Source organism: Eschrichtius robustus, chromosome 7 (assembly GCF_028021215.1).
Source record: "Eschrichtius robustus isolate mEscRob2 chromosome 7, mEscRob2.pri, whole genome shotgun sequence".
Taxonomy (NCBI): Eukaryota; Metazoa; Chordata; class Mammalia; order Artiodactyla; family Eschrichtiidae; genus Eschrichtius; species Eschrichtius robustus.
The window spans coordinates 123,481,986-123,504,562 of record NC_090830.1 but is presented as its reverse complement, the minus strand read 5'-3'; the positions used below and the strand labels follow the sequence as shown (position 1 = coordinate 123,504,562).

The 22,577-nt window shown below is 42.7% G+C and overlaps 1 protein-coding gene across 2 annotated transcripts in view; it reads left to right on the top strand.

The window, feature by feature from the left end:
• Positions 1-21,302, top strand: part of ABLIM1 (actin binding LIM protein 1) — a 183,862-nt gene extending 162,560 nt beyond the window's left edge. The window contains exons 14-24 of one of the 2 annotated variants that reach the window (XM_068548618.1): positions 3,444-3,548; positions 5,244-5,291; positions 8,301-8,447; positions 10,887-10,978; positions 12,178-12,289; positions 14,030-14,094; positions 14,734-14,794; positions 15,578-15,585; positions 16,417-16,491; positions 17,567-17,647; positions 18,772-21,302. In XM_068548618.1, coding sequence (XP_068404719.1) covers positions 3,444-3,548; positions 5,244-5,291; positions 8,301-8,447; positions 10,887-10,978; positions 12,178-12,289; positions 14,030-14,094; positions 14,734-14,794; positions 15,578-15,585; positions 16,417-16,491; positions 17,567-17,647; positions 18,772-18,885 — 908 coding nt within the window. In that variant the 3' untranslated portion in view covers positions 18,886-21,302. The remainder of the gene's footprint in view (positions 1-3,443; positions 3,549-5,243; positions 5,292-8,300; positions 8,448-10,886; positions 10,979-12,177; positions 12,290-14,029; positions 14,095-14,733; positions 14,795-15,577; positions 15,586-16,416; positions 16,492-17,566; positions 17,648-18,771) is intronic. The other variant, XM_068548619.1, reaches the window with a different exon arrangement.
• The last annotated feature ends 1,275 nt before the right edge of the window (positions 21,303-22,577 follow it).

The window sequence follows — 22,577 nt, the reverse complement described above, 5'->3', positions numbered from 1 at the left end:
ATCTACTTACAAAGACTTGAACATACTAGCGTTTTTTCTAGCCACTAGAAAGGTCAGTGGTTGCCGAAGATATGCTGCTAAGTAAAAAACTCTGCCCAACTGGAGACAGCATTCAGCCAGAATACACCCTTTGGGAATTCAGACAGTCGTTCCATAGCCTTTGAGAGCCGTCAACCATGGAAGTGATGGGTTTCTACTGCCACTGGGCAGCAGAGCATCTTAATGATAGAATACTTGGGCAAATGCTAATTCTAATGACCTTAAACCTTGAAGTCCCATATATGCAGCTATATTTGTGTGTGCGTGACCCTGGCTAGTAACTATCAGAACAAATTTAATGGAGTTTCATCTGATTGGATATTATAACCAAAACCTGTGAGGACATTCCCCTCCCCCGAAAATCTGACGTTCTACACATACAGGGAGGTTAGAGGTGCAGGATTAAGGGCAGGGAGTAGTGTGGTTCCAAAGCAGTAGCACCAGTGTTCAAGATATGCAAGGTCTTCAAAAAAAAAACTCAAATAAAGCAAGAAAGTTGAGTCTCTCTAGAACTTCCTTTGAGAATAGCCCACAAGAATTATTCTGTTTTTTAATTATGGATTACTCTTGTGAATAATTTCTAATGTTTGTAGGCGTAAAGAATTCTTCTGAAGTGAAACAATTAAATTGGGGTTATTAAGGATCAACTCTAGGGAAAGCTATTTTTAAAAAAAAGAAAAAAGGTACTATTGTGATCCCACTGCTGTGTCCTAGCATCCGGCTGCCTATAATTAAGAGAAAGATGATGGTTGATACTGCAGTGGTGCTCACTAAATTAGGTCATTCATTGCTGTAGAATTAATTAGTTGGCCTACTTCAGTCATTCATTCACAGACATTTATTAAGCACTTAGTCGTGCCCAGGCACTGTGTTGAACACACAGAGATAAATGAGATCTAGTTCTGATTCAGCCTTAGGTTTAAAGCAGGATTTTCTTCTAAACATAAACTGTATTCTTCCTTCCCCTGCTTGCCTCTACCTGTGTTTTTTATATTAATTTTTTCAGACATGAGCTGGCTATTTCTCTTTAGGAGAGTGATAGTAAATGAGGTGACTTTCTCTTTAAATGAGCTTTTTAATAGATCAGTGGTTGTAGGTGAAGCTTCATAATTTTTAGGAGCTAATATCTCACTTTAGTAAAGTCAGCATTATAATATATTGGGAGCTAGATGCTAGACTGACTCTTGAAACAAAAAAAGAAAAAAGGGCAAAAGTTTTAGAACATGATAACCAAAAACCTGGACTCTAAATTTGAGACAGTAACAAATTCAGATCTCATATTCGGAATATCTTACTGCCTATTTGGTACAGATCTGTGCTCTGGTTATCTAAAACTATACATATCAAAAAATTAAAACTCTATTGAACATGTTATTGTGAGACTCCAGCAATTGACATCTTTCATGCATTGCTGGCCAGATTTAGAACAGTTTGATTTACTTGAAGAAATTGGCTCTTATACACCTAAAACTAATATAATGTTATATGTCAGTTATATCTCAATTTAAAAAAAAAATTTAAGACAAAGTAAAAAAAAAAAAGAGAGAGAGAGAGAAAAAAATTGACTCCTGCTCTATTTTCTGAAGATCTATGATTTATTTAAAATTGTTAGCCTTAACTGATAGATAAATTGGACTTTATCAATATTTAAAACTTTTATGCTTCATGGGGCTTCCCTGGTGGCGCAGTGGTTGAGAATCTGCCTGCCAATGCAGGGGACACGGGTTCGAGCCCTGGTCTGGGAAGATCCCACATGCCGCGGAGCAACTGGGCCTGTGAGCCACAACTGCTGAGCCTGCGCGTCTGGAGCCTGTGCTCCGCAACAAGAGAGGCCGTGATAGTGAGAGGCCCGCACACCGCGATGAAGAGTGGCCCCCACTTGCCGCAACTAGAGAAAGCCCTCGCACAGAAACGAAGACCCAACATAGCAATTAATCAATCAATCAATAAATCAATTTAAAAAAAAAACTTTTGTGCTTCAAAGGACACTATCAAGAAAGTAAAAGACAACCACAAAATGGGAGAAAATGTTTGCAAATCATATGTCTGATAAGAAACTTGTTATCCAGAATGTGTAAAGAACCCTTACAACTCAATCATAAAAGTAATTACCTTACTAATTCATTAACTTTTGATAGTCCTATATCTTCTGGTGTATTCTTGCACGGATGTTCGCTCAGTCGTGGGGAAGCAGGACAGTAGGGTAAGAGCTGATCTCTTTCCGATTTTGCACAAGTCTCAGTTCACCCTGCAGTTCTCATCAGAGGGAGTGATGGTGGCTATGGGGGGGTCCTCAAGGCTTTTGCGGCCAAGCCCAGCAGCACGTTCCAGGCTCTTCCCCACTCCCCCCTCCAAGAACGCTGTGCTGCCTGGCCGCAGAGGCCCGTCCTGTTGCTCCCACACACTGGGGCCCTTCCTTCCCCGTGATGTTCCAGCTCCCTAGAATCTGGACCTTCTCACCCCTCCGGCCACCCATCCACCTGGTGAGCTTACCCTTCAATGACCAACTCAATTCTAGCATCTTTCCGTAGCCTTTCTGAAAAATCAATGGCACCTTCATGTGAGTGCCATAGAATTTTTCGCATACCCCCGAGTAAGCACTTATGTGGTATTACGTGCACTTGTTGCTTATAAGTCTGTCTCCTTAGGTAGACCCTGAGCCCCTTGCAGCTAGGCACCACCTACTTAGCCTCAATCGAAGCTCACTGCCCAGCCATAGTAGATGCTCAGTAAATGCCTCACTGATGGAATTTTTAGACTGGGTAGAGCCTCTTTTAAGAGAAAGGTGGAGAGAAGTATAAGTGGTCCCAAAGTACCTGGAAGAAAGGGGTCTGACTCTACTGTGTGTATTTCAAAGTGAAGCAACAGAAACATAGGCTGCAATGAAGGCACTTTGTGTTGCTCAGAGGAAGGACCACACAGGTTCCCAGACTCAGCCTCCCGTTCAGAGAAATAGATTCTGATTGCCAGCCTCTGCCATTATGCCTGGAAGTGACTGTTTTGGGGTTTGCATATCCCACCCCTTTACACGCTTGGGTTGTAACCATCTGACGACTGACCCTGAATCATTAGCAAGTGACTTTCCGTTCTTCTTAATGTACTTTCCATCTAATCAGTTTGCTGCCAGCTCACAGCCTTCAACCGCATGCCATTGGAATGATGCATCTTACCGCTCACTGCTCTTAACCTAGTTCCACTTCAACTCAAATCTCTCTTTTGGAAAATTCAACCTTATACCAGTCACCTTTGTGAGCCAAGTTGATGAACTGAGTTTGTTTCTTTGGTTCGTCCTTTTGGATGTACCTCCTTCCGGTTTGTTCGTCTTGAATTTTTATTATGCTTGCTTTGTTTTCTTTCTTGCTCTCCCTTCTCTCATTTTGTTTTCTCCATTCTTCTCATTGGAGGCAATGAACCATCCAGCGGCCGGAACTCCCCTCTCCCTTATCGGCCAGACAGCCGCCCTGTCACTCCAACTTACGCTCAGGCCCCTAAACATTTCCATGTTCCAGGTAGGAGCTGACATGGTCCGTGTCTCGGTGTCCTGTCGCCGTGTAGAATGTAGCCTTGTCACCTCTGTCTCGTCTCCATTTCTCATGCTCTTTTAATTGCGGTGCTCACAGTCAACAAACCCTAAATTGCAGGATCTGACCTAGAGGGCCTTTCAAAAGCTTTGTATGTGAGATGCCAGGATTGTATTGAAGGTGTACGTTTTCTCTAAAATTTTTGAAGGGGGATGGGAGGCAGAGGGTGGAAGAATAAGGGTTGAGTTGCTTTGTTTTGACAAAAATTTTAATTTTACCCTTATATTAGTACCTTCTAAGATACCACTCTGTGGTTTAGTGTCATTGTCTAAGACAATGGCAATCTAGTTATCTTCTCATCCTAAAGACTGGACCTCAGCGTTCTTGAGAGTACTCTTATTTTATCTGTTTGTCTCCAGTGTGGAGATTCTTTCTGTGGACTTTTCAGAGAGCTGAAAAATTGGGTCATTTGGAGGGTCTTTCTGCAGTGTGTAATTAACTAACCACCTCCATAGCCCACAAAGACATCTTGCAATTTAGGCTTGGTGCTCTAAGCTTTGCTGTCATGGTACAAATAGTAATTTGCCATCAGGAACTGGAAAAATCAGAACCCATCAGTATCTTAATATTTAGGGTCAGCTCACAATCTTTGTGAAGGCAAGATTGGCCATCAGAAGTCATGATGTTATTTTTCCATCAGAAGTACATTGTTTTGCTTCTTTTAGCTACTGAAAGTGGTTTAATAAATTACCCGTTATGTTAACGTTGGCATACATATTTGGAATCTGTAGTACTTTTTCTCTTTTGCATTCCAAACTTACCTAGAAGTTTGAACAGAGGAAAGTTCAATGGGGTTCATACCACTGAGATAGGACTGCCTTTAAAAAATATATATATATAAATGAAGTTTCATCGAACCTTGAAAATCAGTGTTGTACATTTGCAACTTTTTTCATGAAGAATGCCCAACCAGGATCCAGTGCCCAAGATTCTGGGGAAACCTTTTGAAACCTCCTGAGTATTTGCAGTCAAAGTTTAATGGTTGCATAATCAAATGGGGTTCTATATAAATATATGAATAATATTTGGCATCTCTTTACTTTTCCTTTCTTTTGTAAAATTTGGCCTATACACACTAGGATTTTGTCAAACATCCTGTCCATACATCAGACTAGCCTCGCACCTAAAAACTGTTTCTCTGTTTTACAAAAATATACTCTTAATTTCACTACATCGCTTTCCACTGTTCCACTCATTAGTTGAAAAGTAAATTGAGCCACTGGTCTCTACTGGGAGCTCAATTTCGAGACACTAGCAATTTGGGGATCTTCCCCAAACTGGTTATGTCTTCCTCACCATCACAGTATCTGCACTGCTTGCGTTTCTTCCTGTTTTAACCCCACTTTCAGTGAAGTGTATATTTGAAATAAATGGCTCATGAGTGAATGACGTCTCTATATCCTAAGATGTATTACAAAGGATTCCATGTCACATGTCTATAGTAATTCACTCATTCCTGTAATTTCTTCTTCCAGTAACCTCAATCTTTGTAATACAAAAGTTAACCTTCTGGGTTATTTTTGTTGGAGAATCTTCAGTTTGGTTTGCCTCTTGGTTGATCTGTTTTTCCCATCGGTGGATGGCTCCCCATAATCACACACCTTTTGCTTTTCATTTCCACAGATCAAGGGATCAACATTTACCGAAAACCACCCATCTACAAACAGCATGGTAAAACCCGCTTTCCTCCGCGTAGCTTTTAAGTAGCAACGTCAGCTGAACTCTTCGCTGTCCTCTGAAAGGCTTACCTGCTGCTGCTTTTGAGAATCAAACTGGGGCGTTCAGTGTATTATACCTTTATGGTCTCCTGTGATGCAAATATTGTGAAGTCTGTTTTCCTAGATAGAGAACACTTAGCTTGATTAGGAAACTCCTAGCTTATTTCTGAGCCCATCAAACCATGTATCATTTCACTCATAGAGAAGGAAAGGTACGGTCACACAGTAATTCACAAACTCCCTTACAAGACTTTTTTGGGGGGCCATCAAATAATTTAACCAACCTCTCTGATAATTTTGATGAGCTTGCAATTAGTTTAACTAATTAAAACTAGTGAAGGCTAGCTACCTAAAAATTAATTTGACCAAGGGAATTCCCTGGCGTTCCAGTGGTTAGGACTCTGTGCTTCCATTGCAGGGGGCACAGGTTCGATCTCTGGTCAGGGAACTAAGATACCACAAGCCACGTGGCTAAAAAAAAATTAATTTGACCAAGCCTCCATCAGCCTGACTGTCCAGTTCCCCAGTTTCTGATGGGGCATGCAGATGTCTGCACCCTGTGGTAGAGGGGATGGGACTCACGCTGAGACAGAGGCCCTAGCCTTGATCCCAGCTCTTCACCTAAATGGTTCTGTGATATCAGAGACATAACCTCTGTCCCTCAGTTTCTCATCTGCAAAAACCAGTACATTAGGCCAGCTTGTCTCTGAAATTCCTGCAAACTAAGAACCACTGATGTGGATTTATAACTGTGTTTTCCTTTTCTGGGAATATAGAAATTTTAAACCCAGGAAATCATATTACTCTTTGTAAATCACATTTCCCTGCAACATTATTAGGTCTCTATAGATTCAGCTGCTATAAGTCTTTGTGAATGGGTAGAAAGCCAAGACTGGTCTCCAGGTGATTTCAGAAAATTATACACAAATTGTGCCTGGAAATTTGAAGGCTGCCTTTAGAATCCAGTTGACATTAATGAGTCCTAAAGGCTTAGGATGACATGAAAAGCAAATAAAGTTGAAAATGCAAAAAGGAAAAAAATTTCAGGCCAACATTCTAAGGGAAAAAGAATGTATGTATTGTAATGGTTCTAGAACTATGATTTTTTTTCTTCATCTGTGTTTTTTTTTTTTTTGAGTTTACACCATGTGCTTGCTTTTTTAAGTTTCTTAACCTTGTTTTTGTTTGCTTTTTTTATGGTTTAATGTCTTCTCACCCACTCATTAACATGTGAATGTTTACTGACTTCACCAATTCTAATGCGTAAGTACTGTTTGAAGTCTGGCTTTAAAAAAATTTTTTTTTTAATTTAAGAATAAGATTCCCAGTTTGATTTATCAGTTTAGAGACTTTTTTTTAAATACCGAAATCTCTAAGATCCTGCCTCTCCAAATAAAAATAATCAAATAATTAAGATTTAAAAAGATAGGATAATGTTAGGTTATTTATTTGGAAGAGATTAGTTTGCTTCTTTTTGTGAAATTGACTTTGACTTTACTCTTTACTTTCTCTCAGTCTCTTGTAATTAAGAGTAGCACAACCAGAGCGGTACATCCCAAAGGACATTCTGCAAAAGAGCAGTTCTCTGTGATAGAAATAGATGTCATACCAAAAACTGGTGTCTATGCCCTGTGCATTTGGAAAATGCTAGACTTAAATAAAGTCACACTTCTTAGTCTTTAATATGCTAACACATATTGTCCTTCTTTAAGAAGAGGATATAGTGTGCAGTGTTTTCCAAGCTGATTTTATCTTTTATTCTCATGAGGTTAGAAATTCAGAAAAACACTGTTCCATGCCTGGCTGAGAATTTACCCCTTATTATTATGTAGGGCGACCTCAGTCAAGTTACTTAAGCAAATTGAGACCCAGAAAGTTACTTAAAAAATGTGGAATTGGAGATGAAAATTCAAAAAGTTACTTCCAGATTTAAAAATCTATGAGCCCAGGGATGGGGGCAAATTTTATCTATAGCATTATAAGTATGTTGTGAAATGTTTAGTAACATCCCAGGTCAGCTTGCAAAATTAGCCAGAATCCGGGGCTGACCATTTAACCTGGTTTGTTTTGCTCCATTTCTGTGATTCCATCTGGGGCTCTAAGCCAATGACTCCACCATAAGCATAGCCATTAAGAACTCTGGGAACTAATGCTGCTCCTAGTCTGGCTTTTGTGGTTTTAAAGCTGGATGAGTCATTTGTATATGCAGCCCCTTGAACAAAACAACGAGTGGGTATGGCAAACCCAAGCCTCAAGGCTAAATTCCTGCAAGCTGACAGTGGATTTTCCTGCTGCCATTTCACCTAGTAATCAAGGACACATATACAATATGCAAAGATTGAAATGAACCGGACCAATATTTTTGTGGCTAAGAAGCCACAAAAATTCAAAGCCAACCAACTCTTTTATGATTAACACCTACAGTCAAATGACAATGTCATGCTTTTCACTTACCTCTTTAATTTCAAATTAACTAGATTAAAATTTCTAATTGCTCTAGAATTGTCCACTGGAACTTTCCGTGATGATGGAAATGTTCTATAATTATGCTGTCCAATACAGTAGCCGCTAACCACGTGTAGGTATGGATCACATAAAATGTGGCTAGTGCCACTGAGGAACTGAATTTTAATTTTATTAATCATTTGTTTTATTTAATTGTATTAATTTAAATGTAAATAGCCACATGTAGCTCGAGCTAGTATTGGACAGCACAGCTCGGGAACAAGATTTTTCAGATGTAGAACAGGTGTAGAATGAAGCTTTGCTTCTGGCAGAACGTAAGGAAGATGAGTCGAGTTGTCACTAAGATCTGTTAGTGACTGGGTGATTGATAGTGGTGATAAACAGCTCTCTGGAGTTCACACTTTTTGCCAGAGCACGAGAAAACTATGTAAGAGGATTGATTGTACTACCATGGCCTTACAGACCGATAGCTAAGCTGCCCCTGATTCCCATCCAGATGCAGCTGCCTTGGCAGCCCAGAGCAAGTCTTCAGAAGACATCATCAAGTTTTCCAAGTTCCCAGCAGCCCAGGCTCCAGACCCCAGCGAGATACCAAAGATTGAGACGGACCACTGGCCTGGTCCCCCCTCACTTGCCGCCATAGGTATGCAACTGTAGCAGCTAAGCCAAATGGACAAATTGCTAGGAGATCTCAAAATGCAGTGCTTAAAAATATGCAAGGAAATGTGTCCTAGTGTAAAGATTTTTAAAGAAAAGTATGACCAAGAGTTAGAACAGTGAAAAGAACTAAGGTAGTATTAACGTGTGTGCAAAATGCTTCAAAAACCCAACCACCGGAGCCTTGTGCTAACCAAACCCAGTGAGGTGCAGAACTGGTCTAAAACAGGTGTTTTGTGTGGACTCTCAGTTATTACTGTAAAGTCAGTAACTCTTTTGAATATAGTTGAATCAAAGCCTCCTGCCAAGAACTTCGTTCTATATAGTTAGAGCATAGTGGGTGGATTTACTGAGTGTCCACAGAAGTGTGACTTCTTTGAATTAAGTTTGTTTTAGACGATTTCTGGGTTGTAATTACGATTCTCTTAACAACCAATCTTAACACTGAAGCTCTTTCATTTTTCTCACCTGATCATGTTCTCCATTACTAAGAAGGGCTGTTACAGAGTAGCAAGTGTTCTGGAATATTACTCATGTAAAGTTACATGATTTCACATCTGTCATTTCCATGACTTCTGTGCTAAAATGTCACATTTGAGCTGTTTCATTCTTTGCTTTGAACCACACATTTATGCTTTAGAACTGTGTCTGTGTCTTTACTGTTTTGTCATTAGTGAAATCACTTGGCCCTAAAAAATGGTATTAGCAAACTCAGAAGCTAGTACTGAAAATTTAGTGAGTCAGCTTTCCAAAGATATGACTATCTTATCACATTTCTGTTGACAACCTAAAAGGCCTTCAATTTTCCAAAATTCCCAAATTTTCTTCATCCTGCTATTTTTCGCCAAGTTATTTTTGGAATAACTTTTACAAGCAATAGAAGTGGATTTTTAAAAAATTGATATCTATAGAAGTAGTTGAAGGAAAAATCTATTATACCTCCTGGGTTCCTTATTCACAAGTATTCTATACGTTATGTTGACTTAAGATGTATCTAGTTCTTGAAAACTTATGTCTATTCATTTTTGTTAGTGTAGATTAAAGAGAGAAAATTCACGTTGATATTCATGATTTTAGAAACTAAGACTCAGTCGTCAGCTTTTTTTTTCTGCTGGTCCACGTCCTTCAGGCAGTTCTTGGGGCCGCTGAGGTTCCTAGTTCAGTCGTGTTGCATAGCAGGGACATTAAACAGCTAAACTTTGGGGGAGAATTAATATTTTGTTGTTACCAACTGTCATCACTAAATGGTTTGAGGTTCCAAAATGAAGAAAGCTTCTGGTCCATTAATCCAACTGATCAAACCCTGAAGGTATTAGTTAGAGTTTATTTTGATTAGATTAACAGGCTTTCCTATCTCCTCCCACAGCTAAATTAGTCCAAGCCACTTAGGAAAAGCGATAATTATCTTAATTTTCCAGCCATTCAGACAGATTCCTCCTTTCCCCTCCATCTCCCCTTTTCCAGGAAGCTTAAAAATTGTACATGATCTGCTCTATTATACTGAAATAAGTAACTTTTTAGCTGCATTAACCCTTTTTATTGGCCCATTAGTATAAAACTCTTTTGTGACTATTTTCCGAAAGATTGAGAGCAAGGAAACATTAGAGACCCATCCCTTCAAAGAAAAATAAAGCATGCTTCTTTTTTCTTTTTTTTAAAAATTATTTATTTATTTGGTTGCACTGGGTCTTAGTTACAGCAGGTGGGCTCCTTAGTTGTGGCTTGAGAGCTTCTTAGCTGTGGCTTGCTGCCTCCTTAGTTGCAACACATGGGCTCCTTAGTTGTGGCATGCAAACTCTTAGTTGTGGCATGCATGTGGGATCTAGTTCCCTGACCAGGGATCGAACCTGGGCCCCCTGCATTGGGAGCGTGGAGTCTTAACCACTGAAGCATGCTTCTTAATGAATTTATTGGAGGTAGAAGGCAGGGTGATGGTATGGTGCCAAACCTAAATATTCAGAAAAAGAAAACAAGATTTTTAAATTCGTCACAAGAGAGTGACTGTCTTACCTATTTGATGGTATCTAGATGAATTTGGCTTCCTCTCTATTTGAACAATGACCTCAGGGACATCAAAATAATAACCGTAGATGCCCCTCCCACCTACTATGGAAGCTCTGACCAGTGGCCAGTGGGATGACTTAGACCCAATCATAATGGCAAACCAAGTTCTAATTGAGCAGATCAGATTGTTGGGAGGCATGCCTTACTGAATCACATTTTGGACTGGCTTGTCGAACGGGGCCCGTTGTCTCAAGAAACCAGCTGAATTGGTGGCAGGCTCTTTTCTCCCATGTGTTGTTCACGAATGTTGAAGACCACTGCTGACTTTGCCTGCCTGACGCGTTGAGCACAGGTGGACCAGTCCCTTGAGATCCCCTTGCTGTGGGGCTAATGTGAGAGGTTGTCTTTGCTGTGGAATTAGGAGCTGACATGAGACGCAGATCTAGCAGCAGAGAGGAAGACGACGAGGAGCTTCTGAGACGCCGGCAGCTGCAAGAGGAACAATTAATGAAGGTTTGTCCTGAAACGACTTTGCTGCAGTCTTCAGTTCTGTTGATCCATGTTATTGAACAATTACTGTGGGCGAGCCACCAAGATGAGCAGGAGGTAGTCCCAGCCCTCAGGGGCTTACTGTCCAGTAGGAGAGACAAGATGGGCATCTGGTGACTGTAATAAGGCAGAATACTTAGTGGGTTCTGGAAGAGGTGACCTGGAGGTCAGAGAGACACGGAATGTTTGGGCCTTTTCGAGGAGAGCGAGACTCTGTGTGGGGTGTGTGGGTGTGGTGCATGTGTTGAAAGTATGCTGAAAGGCCAGGTAAAGCCAAAGTGCACTCCGAGGTGGTACAACACCTTCCTTCCCTCCTGCAGGCTCTGCTGAAGGAATTCCCTTGGGACAGAGCCTTTCTCCAAGTCTTTCCTCAGGACTCATAGGACCTTGTGTGTATATCTGGGCCAAGAGAGAGGGGATAAAATGGACTGTCACTAAGACATGCTCATTATACCCTCTGTCTCTATCTTAGGCCCACAGCATCCCAGAAGGCCTGGGGTTGAGGGAGCCGAGAAATGATAAACTCCTACCAATAAGGGTCATTTTCCAACGATACTTAATCATATGGGGAATGCACATGATACTAGTTATATGAGGATACAGAGGATACAAAGTTACATTTATTATGTGTTCCCAGTTTTGTATATTATGTGCATAGAAAAATACTGGATAGATATAGATCAGAATGTAAATGGTGGTTATCTCTGAGTGGTGGATTATGGGCTATTCTTTACTTCTGGATTTTCTAAAATCTGTACAATGAGCATGCATTATTTTTTTCCCTGTTTTTAAACAAATCAGTGTAATTTATCTTTAAAGGCTACTACCCCCAGTCTTCCCTTCCCACATCAAAAATCTGTACATACTCACACATCGCCCTCCTGAGTCTACCTGCTGGCGCTTTGCGGGGAGGGCAAAGGAGGGAGAACATTCTTCTGATGTGGAGCCTGGTTTAGGGCAACAGAGCCTTGACATTGAAGGGACTATGGTGGGTTCAAGGTCCAAAACCTGGCTGACCTTTTGGGGAGCCACCAGGCTCTGGGACAATATGCCTCAGCCCTCTCCAGAGTCAGGAACTTCTTGCAGGATCTCCTAAAAAGAAACTGCAGTTCCCTAAAAGTAATTGCGGGCTTCGCTTTCATTTTTCTTTTCTCTGTGAATAGCTCAACTCGGGCCTGGGCCAGTTGATACTGAAAGAAGAGATGGAGAAGGAGAGGGAGAGCCGGGAGAGGTCCTCCCTGGCCGCCGGGCGCTATGATTCTTCCATCAACTCAGGTGAGCAGCAGACCCACCGCCTTCCCTGAGCCAGGAGCTGGCCACCTGCCTGCAAGGAGCCTATTTTGACGGTTCCAGGAGAGGCAGGGTGGTTTCTGGTGGAATCTGCAGAGTGTTCCATAGGAAAGGAAGTGTAGGAATCCTATGTCATGTCAACTTAGCTTAAGAGCCTGCCACGACTCTTCCTTAAATGTGTGTTTCCTTCCTGTTGGAAATAGGGGGAGCCCTTGGAGGGTCTCAAGAACCAAGAGGCGTCAGTTCCCTTGTGCTGGGTCTACCTTCCAGAACATACATCTCAGAGGGAAGCGGCAAAAAGAAAATCCTCATAGAGAACAGAATGCTTTTTATAATTTTTTTTTTTTTTTAATTTGGTTGCACTGTGGGACATTAGTTCCCCAACCAGGGACTGAACGCGTGCCCCCTGCAGTGGAAGCACAGAGTCTTAACCACTGGACCGCCAGGGAAGTCCAAGAACAGAATGCTTTTTAACTGTAGAGAGCATGAACAATTTTTTCAAAGTATTATGACTTTAGTATATTCAGTATATGAGCTGAGGGCTAACAGTGCTGTTGTTGATGATTTTGAAAGAGATTACTTATATACTGGGCTGAAATAGTCTTTCGGTATATTTTCCCCTGCTTATACTTGTCATAAGCCTGTTCTCTTTTAACCCACAAGATATCTCCTCACATGTTGTGAACTAGTGCATAATTTTCTCTCCTGAGGATTCCTTTAAACATGTGTTTAGTGTTTCCTATGCAAACACTTCTCCTAAACATTATTTCATTTAATCTTCACAACATACCAATGAAGTAGATGATATTATGATTATTATCATCTTCCCCATTTTGTAGATCAGGAGACAAGTAAAGGGAAGTTTAATTAACTTACCCAATGTCACATTGCTGATAACTACCAAAACTAAGGTTTAGGAGTCCAAGTATTATAACCCCAGAGCCCACACCCTTAACCGGAATGCACTGCTCCTTCTCATAGATGTGTCACTGGCATTGATCTTGGATTAGGTAGTTTAGTAATCTTTAGAGTTCCTTCCAATTCTGCAATCCTGTTGTATAAGAATAAATAACACTGTATCTACATGGGTCAAGAAATGAAGACTTAACAAGATGGAATACTATGCCCGAAGATGCAGAGGTGTTAAGTTGCAGAGCCAAAATTCAAGCCCAGGTCTACTCCCTCCAAAGCCCAGCAGTTTATGAGGTGTCCACGCTGTTGATCAATGGGATACCCTATCCCAAGCCTCCCAGGCGTCCAACTGTGGTTGGCCAGTAGATCTTGGTAACTTAAGTGTAGGCCTCCAGATCAGTTATCGCTGCCATGCCAACTGGGGCTTGGGCCTAGGTATCCCAGTAGCCCTGGGTTTAGATCATTGCTTAGATCTTTACAAGCTGAGCAACCGTGGGCAAGATACTTAACTTTCTATTAGCCCCTATTTCTTCTCCTGTAAAATGGAAATACTACCATCATTATTAGGATTGTGTTGAGGATTCAGAGATGCCAAGCACTTCTTCCTTCCCCACCCCTCCTCGAAAATTTCACTGCCCACCCATTCCCTGCATCACCCAAATATGGTGGCATTTTGTGAACATTTGAGCCCAATATTTGGATTGTTTTCTTCTAAATCTTCTATTCTGTAGGGTAGAAGATACACAGCCAACTTCATGAAAGAATTGGACTTCCGGTTCCTAACAGTTACTTTTTTATCTTTCTCTTATTCAGCTTCACATGCTCTATCATCGAAAACCTCATCTCTCCCAGGCTATGGGAAAAACGGGCTTCACCGGGTGAGATTTCTCAATTACTCGTTTCTGAGTCTCTTCCCTCTTGAGTCCTGGTTGAAGTGCTGATGTATTGTCTGAATACACCTGACAATATGATCTCAGTGTTGGATATAATGAAAATTGTAATCACCCTGCTCTCCTGGTAAAAATCACTTTGAGTTACAGGCAAAATAAGGTATTTCTATTGAGAGAAAGAGAAATTGACTTTAGATAAAAGAATAGCCTGTATAAGCTCATGGGAAGACTAGATTAATTGTGTGGCAAATATTTCTACAATCAAGCAAAAAGTAATTACTGGAGCCATTATCTCTGCTGTAAAAAGATACAGGAAAGTTTATTACAACCTCCCTCCCCACAAAGCATGGAACCGAGTGTAACTGTGTAGCTGTGGTGTGGAAAAATGTGTTTTTATTTATCAGCAAGGGATACTTGCTTGCCAAGGACCTGCTGAGCAGTAGCATAGGATATACCACAAAACACAGGTATTTCATAGAAGAACTACGTAGGAAAAATAATAGGGGTCCAGGAATTCAGCTTGGGAGGAATTCTTAGGATTTTGTAAATCCTATCTTCCTTTTCACCTGACTCCAAAACGAGTACTGTGGAGCAGATTTTCTAATGGTGTGTTTTTCTTCATTTCAGCCTGTTTCTACAGACTTTGCTCAGTACAACAGCTATGGGGATGTCAGCGGGGGAGTGCGAGGTGAGGCCCCTGCGGCCGGGTGTTGGCTGACCAAGGGGGAGAAGGGGCTGTGCTGTCACAGGCATGTTGACTGGGCTCAGGCTGTGTCACATCCTACGGTCAGATCACATCTGTCCTCTGAGCCATCAGGGCATTTATTAAAATCCCAGAGGATCTCTCCTGATGTGAGACCACAAGAAGCGAGTTTGTAGGAGGGAATTCATGGCTCCTACTATGTGCTGAGCACTAATTAGATCCCTGGAAGTACCGTGATAAGCAAGACATGGGCCTACCTTCAAAATGCATGTGTCTACAGATGAACTGGTGTGCAAGGCAGAAATAGAGACACAGATGCAGAGAACAAATGTATGGACACCAAGGGGGGAAAGCAGGGGGCGGAGGGGGGGCAGGCAGGGCTGGGACGAACTGGGAGATTGGGATTGACATATATACACTAATATGTATAAAACAGATAACTAATAAAAAATGCATGTGACAGAGACAGAAAGAGAGAGAGAAACTCTGTGAGATAAATGCTATGGTCGGAGATGCAGAGAGAAGGGAGAAACACCTTCAGGGTGTCAGCTTCCCCAGGGAAGGGTGTTTAAACTGATAACTAAAACCAGAGAGGCGTCTTCCAGCTTCCGGGAGCAGCCAGGCTGCGTGCGCAGAGACCCGGAGCCGGGGGAGCGTGGCTTGTTGGGGAATGTTTGGAGAATTGCAGTAGGATATACTCGCTGTTGATGTTTCCATATTTTTCTATGGTCTTGCCCTTCTGAGATTTTCTTTTTCTTTCCTTTCCAGACTACCAGGTACGGAACACTGTCTTTCTCAAGTTGGCCACACCAGCAAAACAGCCTTTTCACAATCCAGACACGTTCTTCTGCGGCTCCAGGGAAGGGTTTCTGTTGAGAAGACCCTGATTTTGGTTGATCCATCTAATCATTAGTCCACAGATGTGAGGAGCCCTGAGCAGCAGGCATGCCTGGCGCCCAGGTCAAGCTGGTCCTGCAGGCCTGCGCGAACCAGACCAGGCGTCAGAGGACCCTCTTGCTCTGCCTTTGGAGAGTCCTCTCTGGGGTGGAAGTGGACCAGCATCAAGGGTCCACACACATGCAGTTGCTTTTTCTTTTAGTTATAACCACTCACTCCTTGAGGCCCTCCCCTCCTCTGTGTGGTCACAGATGAAAAGAAACCCCTGTCTTGGCCAATAGGAAAGAGCTGCTGTGGTACCATTCCTTTTTTCCTAGAACCTAAACCCTGTAAAATGATGATGGAGAATGAGAAAAGGGGAAAAATGCAAAGAAAGCTAAGATTAGAATAAAAAAAAACAAGCATAGACCTGGCAATTCTTTGACGTACCATATACTTTAACACGTGCAGCCTACATTCAGGGATTAGTCAATAGTTATTAAGCCAAAACCTTTCATCAACTGGAGTATAAAAGATCAGCATTCCCACTATCTCTGCTTTTATTTAACAAGGAGCCCATTTTGAAAAATCCATGGTAATTAAGATGACACATCTCTAAAATGGCAGTGAAGATTTGAGACCCAAACAGGGAGGTCTAGGAGCCCACAGAGCTCTCCCTCAGCTCCCCATGCTGCCATGGGCTGCTCCTGAAACCTGCATTTCTGTTGCAGACCCTCCCAGATGGCCACATGCCTGGAATGAGGATGGACCGGGGCGTCTCCATGCCTAACATGTTGGAACCAAAGGCAAGTGTGGCTCTTTTTCTCTTTCCTCTCACATGGGATGAAACTGGGACATAACCCTAAAAAGATTTGATTTTCTATCTTTTTCACCATTTTCAGGGTTGAGACCCACTTGGCTCCAGGCCAGTGCATTAGGCAAGGCGTGTCATAAAGCATCTTTCCACTCTGTGGGTTTTGTCACACCGAGTCAGCAGGTTTAAGCCCTCACTGGGTCTGGTGCTGTGTGTTCCCAGTGAAGTACCAGCACTTCTCTCCTATGACCTCGGTATCTACTTGGCCCCTGCCATGAGCATGGCAAAGCCTTCTCCATGTGGAACAGCTGCAGCCCCCTCCAGATAGGGTGACCAACACATCCTAGCTTGCCCAAGACTTTCCTGGTTATAGCACCGAAAAGTCTTGCATCCTGGGATCCTCCTCAGTCCCAAGCAAACTGGGATGATTGGTTGCCCCAGCTCCAGAACATCCTGTGACTCCAAAGGTATCCAAGGGCTGTGCTCCTTGGTGACTATAACTGGGGCTTATTTCAATATGTCATCTACCAAAACACTGCTTCTGGGGCTGTATGGCTCCCCTGGGTTCATGAGCTGGTCATGGAACGAGATGGTTTAACCCTGCAAATGTGTACTGCCTTGTAAAACATATACCTATAATTTCAATTCTCTTCTAATTTTTACCTTCATCCCCAGTACATAGTAAGCTGTATTCTTTTACTCAGCAACGCCCTCCAGAGGCACAGTGCCGCATGAGACACTTGTGGGTATTGGGAATGTATAGGAACCTGCCCCTGTCTGCTGGAGACTTGAGTGAGGAACACCCATCACTCTAATACTCTAATCATAGTGTCTTAGAAGCTCTATCTTGGGAGTCTTAGATTTTAAGTAGCTTCTGCTTGTTAATAAAATGGACAGCGGTGGGAATTTTTCCCTGGCGGTCCAGTGGTTAGGGCTCCGTACTTCCACTGCAGGGGGCACGGGTTCGATCCCTAGTTGACCTAAGATCCCACATGCCACATGGCCAAAAAAAAAAAAAAAAAATGGACAGCAGTATTCTAGAAGAGGTGTTTTTCTTTGCTTCTCAGATATTTCCATATGAAATGCTGATGGTGACCAACAGAGGGCGCAGCAAAATCCTAAGAGACGTGGACAGAACCAGGCTAGAGGTAAAAAAAACAACAAACGAACACACAAAACAGCTTGTCCCAACTGCATATTCCTGTGCATTTTCCGCAGTCTTCCCCTAAGAAATGTTCCAGTTAAGGCAAAAAATAAAAAGGATCAACCTAGGTTAAACTAAGCTAACTTGGAGGAAAACCCAAATTTGTATTTAGGAGATGAGCATAAAAATGTATGGTAAAATTCAGAAGAACAACCCAGGAGATGCAGTATGATGTTAGTCATTTTCTTTGGAAATTGGATGTTGCCCTAATTTATGGCTGGTGATGTAGAATGGAGTCTCCCATCACTCTTCAGATTCCCCCAAATCCTTATCTTTCTCTGAGCCTGGGTTGAGTTTGTTGAGTTTGGGGAGGGAGCGTTCAATAAAGAGGTGTGTACTAGGCAAGTTCCTCTCTTGGCTGTTTCCACATTCCTTGTCGAAGGGTTAGCTGGGTACACATACCCAAGACCTCCTTAGATGTGGAAGACTGATCTTCGTGCTTTTCCATCTGAATGGTTTTAATTAAGAAAAACTCTGGCTGCTAATCTCATGAAGAATCATTAATTTTCTCTGACAAAAAGCAGTACATCTGTATGTGAGGTCAGGCTGGCACAGAGAATAAAGGCTCCACTATCCTAAGAGAACTTTACTAGGCGGACAAGAGATTGAAGTTCTTGGTCTCCTCAGTAGACCAAGCATACACCTGAACTCCCACTGCTGAGCCAGGAAAAAGCCCCAGGGCTGCCAAAGGACCACTCTGGAAGTCTCTTTCTGGCTTTCTTATTGCTCTGGTCCATTTTCCCTGCATCTCCTCAGCGTCCCAAGGACCTGAAGTGGAGTCACCTCCAGCATAATGAATCACCTTACCGTGCCCCATCACCATTCAGTGTTATTACAATCATCATTAATACTCCACCAGCTCTTTTCTTTGGTAGGAAGGGTGCCTCACCTGGCCTGGCCAGGTAAGGAACCACTGGGTCCAGTGCCTGCTAAGCAGCCTCAGAGATAAACTCCTCTTCCATCATTCTGCCTTGCTCTTCAAAACAATTACTTATAAACTGGAGAGCAACTCTCAAGGTCATCCATGTGGCCATCAGGACTGACCACTGTTCTCTTCTCCCATCACAGCGCCACTTAGCCCCAGAAGTGTTTCGGGAAATCTTTGGAATGTCCATCCAGGAGTTTGACAAGTTACCTCTTTGGAGACGCAACGACATGAAGAAAAAAGCAAAACTCTTCTGAGTACCACACATAGACAGCAATTAGAAAAAGGACTGACCATGGCGGTGACACATAGGATGTTGTATTAAGGCCCAAACTTGATTGGAGAATTTGCAAACTACTGTCCCTCAGCAACAACCAAAAGGGAAAATCTGATTAAAACACCCATGAGCCAAATGTTGGGCCAGCCCATGGCAACATTCGCCCAGAAGCAGTGGGGTAGAAATGTCTGTGTTCCCACCCTCGACAGTAGTGTTCACGTGTGACCTTTTTCCATCACCTTATGTGCACAGCAGGAGCTACTTCTTTTGTTTTCTTTCAACTGTTATTCAGTAATAGTGTGACTGTATGGGTAAGAGCCAGCAAGTGCCCTTAGGATGCCGCATGGACAAAAGCAGTTGTAATAATTCCAAAGTACGAGTATATTTATTATGTAGTGCCGCGGCTGAGAAGGAAGAGCCCGAGGGATAGATCCACGTGGCAGCAGCCTTTGCCCCACCTTTCCTCACTGGCCTCCTGCAGCCCTGCCTGGGCTTCAGCAGGAGGGAAAGCAGAGTCGGGGCCCCCGGCAGCTCTGTTTCAATAGCCACCAAAGTCATTTTTAACATGCTCCTTGTTCCCTACTGTTTGCTAGGACCTGATTGGCAAATTACTTAGCCTATTATTAAAAAGAAAAAAGAATTAAGAGAAAGAGAGGAAAAAGGAGTGAATGAAAATTCTCCTTAAACCCTTTTCTACTTCAGAAAGTGTGTTCCTCCCCACCAAGGACAGGAGATGTCTCAGCCCCGCAGCCCTCCACTCTTACAAAGAAAGGAAAGGGGGATTGTCTCCAGATTGGCCCAGTTGTATGCTGTTAGGTGAGTTTTGTCCAAAGGCCATAGCAGTCTTGACCAAAAACAAAAGTTCTGTCTCCTCTCAATGCAAGTTCTCCCACCCAGCAAACTCTGCTCTCTATCCGGCATCCTCTAAATCACATCAAGCCCTCGCTGATTTCGGTTAAGGTCTTTTCAGTAGTAGGCTAAGGAAAGGCATGTTTTTCTCTTTGAAATCTCTGCAACTCCAAGGTAGATTGCCTCAAACTGATTTAATTTGGTCTTTTGAGCTTTCTTTCTTGCCTAGCTCTGTTGACTTCCTGGTTTGCACGTGTGTGTTTATGCGTTTTCACTCACCCAGGGCAGTTTGGTGAGTCTGCATGTGCTTTTAAATTTCATTCCTGCTCGAATGTTTGTCCCACTGTGCTGCAGCTCCTCAGGGACATTTGCACAGGTGCACATGACTCAGAGGTCAAGAGTGAGGCTAACTGCATCCCTGCCGCCAGGTCCCCTGTGGAAGGGTGTTGGTTGGAAGCCAGCATATTCCATGACAGATGTAGCTCAAGTCAGCATCAGACCACAGACCGCAGACCTAGGGTCAGACTATGTGTAGACAGCAGGACATCTCACCAGAGTCCTCAAGCTCAGTAACACAAGAGTCACATTGGAGCCGAAGATTACCCCAAAACTTGCATTTAAGACCCCACCATGGTTCCTGAAAGCCTCTGGCTGAGACTCAGACAGGACGTGAGTCGCATGTAGGAGGTTGTCACATTTATTCTCATGCTTTGGGGCTCTGTTTAAGAATTTAAACTCTGTTTTGAAGCCAAAAAAGAAAACATCTGAATTCACCTGCGTATGCCACTAATAATAAAAGCTCAGAAATTCTTCCTGCTGGCACCAAGTATTAGAATGAGTTAGTAGCTGACGCCAGTGGTAAAAAGCAAGTAGAATATTCTTTCTGACCTTGTACTGCAGACCTAGCTTGTGACACACTCTAGCAACCGGGTGCTGTAGTGAATACTGCAATTGCTTTATAGTATTCTGTGCACTTCCCGAGGGAATCTAAACCTGCCTGACCTTTGCTAGACGCTGAATGTTTGAGGACTGTTCTCACAAATACGTGTGTGTGTGTGTGTGTGTGTGTGTGTTGGACCTACTAACGTGTTTAGCAAATGGCTCTGATGAGGTGGATGTGAGGAGACCAGCTCCTTGGACTGAAGGCAGACTGCAGCCCACAGTTTCGCCCCTTCATCTGTCCGTTGCCTCTTGCTTCATTCAGTACATCCGCTGTCCCATCTTCTGTGATCTCTCCTGCATGGGCAGCCTGGGAACAACGCCTGTGTGTCCTAATCGTTGCTTCGCTCTGGCAAAGTGTGAGGGGTGAGGACCATGGTGTAGTTTCAGTGTTCCCCTGCCACGACCAATAACAAGGATGGCCAAACGTATCCGAGGGTTCGGCTGGAGGAGAGGTTTTTTTTTTCATTGGCTAATGAGTTATAATCCATGTACTTGCAGATTAAATGTCAGTGTAAGAAAAATGGCGATGATAGTTAAAGAACTGAGCCCTAAATTTGCCGCCACTAATGAAACTCTACTTTTCTTGTAACTTTTGAATTCAGTTTTGCATCCATCTTGGGGCGGGGCGGGGAGGGAATAGCTTGTTTCCATATCAAGTGTATGAGCTAATTTAAACTACACCGTGCAAAAATGCCTTGCCAGAAAATACCAGTAGCTTCCTGGCTGCAAGCAGAGCAGTGCTGTGCTCTAGGGAAGGGGGCACTGGGAATGCAGAGTGGGCTTCCCAACCCCACTCCCCAGCAGAAGGTTCCAGCCACGGGCATGGGTCACAGGGCAACCTGATTCTTCCAACCGCCAAATTGAATCAGTGGGCTACAACGCCCTATGTGTTTTGTTGAACTGGGCTCAGCATGCTTGTCCCGAAAATGTCCAGGTCACTACACAGGAAATCAGTGTTCTCTGCTTGAACCCTGCCCCACATAAAAAAATTCCAGTTGTTAACACAGTCAAATTAATGAGGATTGTTTACTCTAGGAAAGGAAGTATACACATGGCAAGCTTCCCTAGTGCATACATAAAGGGCTACATTTTTGAGCATTGGGCTTACTAGTGATTCTTGAAGCATAGACTGATTGCATGAAGAGGCCTCTATGATGACCTGAAAGTCAGTGCTTCCTTTAAAGTTTCTTCAAAAAAGCCAGGATACCATTTAGTCTTCTGGTGTGATTTATGTTGAGATATAAAGAGCATTTGGAAACTTGTCCAGCCCGCTAGGTATCTACATTTTGGTTTGGGTTCATTATGAAATGTTCTTAACGTGACTCCTTCAATAACAAAAGATAAACTGCCTGTTCCCTGAAACCTTGAACAGAAAAGCTAGAGACAATGGGTAATAAGGTGCAAAGAAAAAAAAAAAAAAAGTAGTTTCTATCTGTCATGTCCTCTAGTCTCCCCAGTTCTCCCCAACTCCCCATTCTGTTGTTTCCAAGCTGAGTTTCCTCTTGCGAGGTGAGGCTGGAACAATGCTCTTTTCAACTCCTATCCCCTCCATCTGGTGATGTCAATCAACTCCACTTGGAAAAGTCTTGCTAGAAATGTTTCTAAAACTTTCATCTAATTTCTTTACACTTTAAAGCAAACACCTTTTTCTAAAGAATTGCTTCTTAGATGATTATACAATATATATATCTATGCTTTTGCAAGTTTAAAAATTCAAATGAACCACTCTTGACTAGGTAGGTCTTTCTAAAAAACTCTTTAAAGCAAACTTGATGTTAGCGTTCTCTTGCATGTTGAAGGGGCAGGGGACCCTCCAGGCTGTGGGCTCCCAGAGCCCTCTTTCTGACTGTCAGGAAAGATGGTGGAAGGAAGATGAACTCT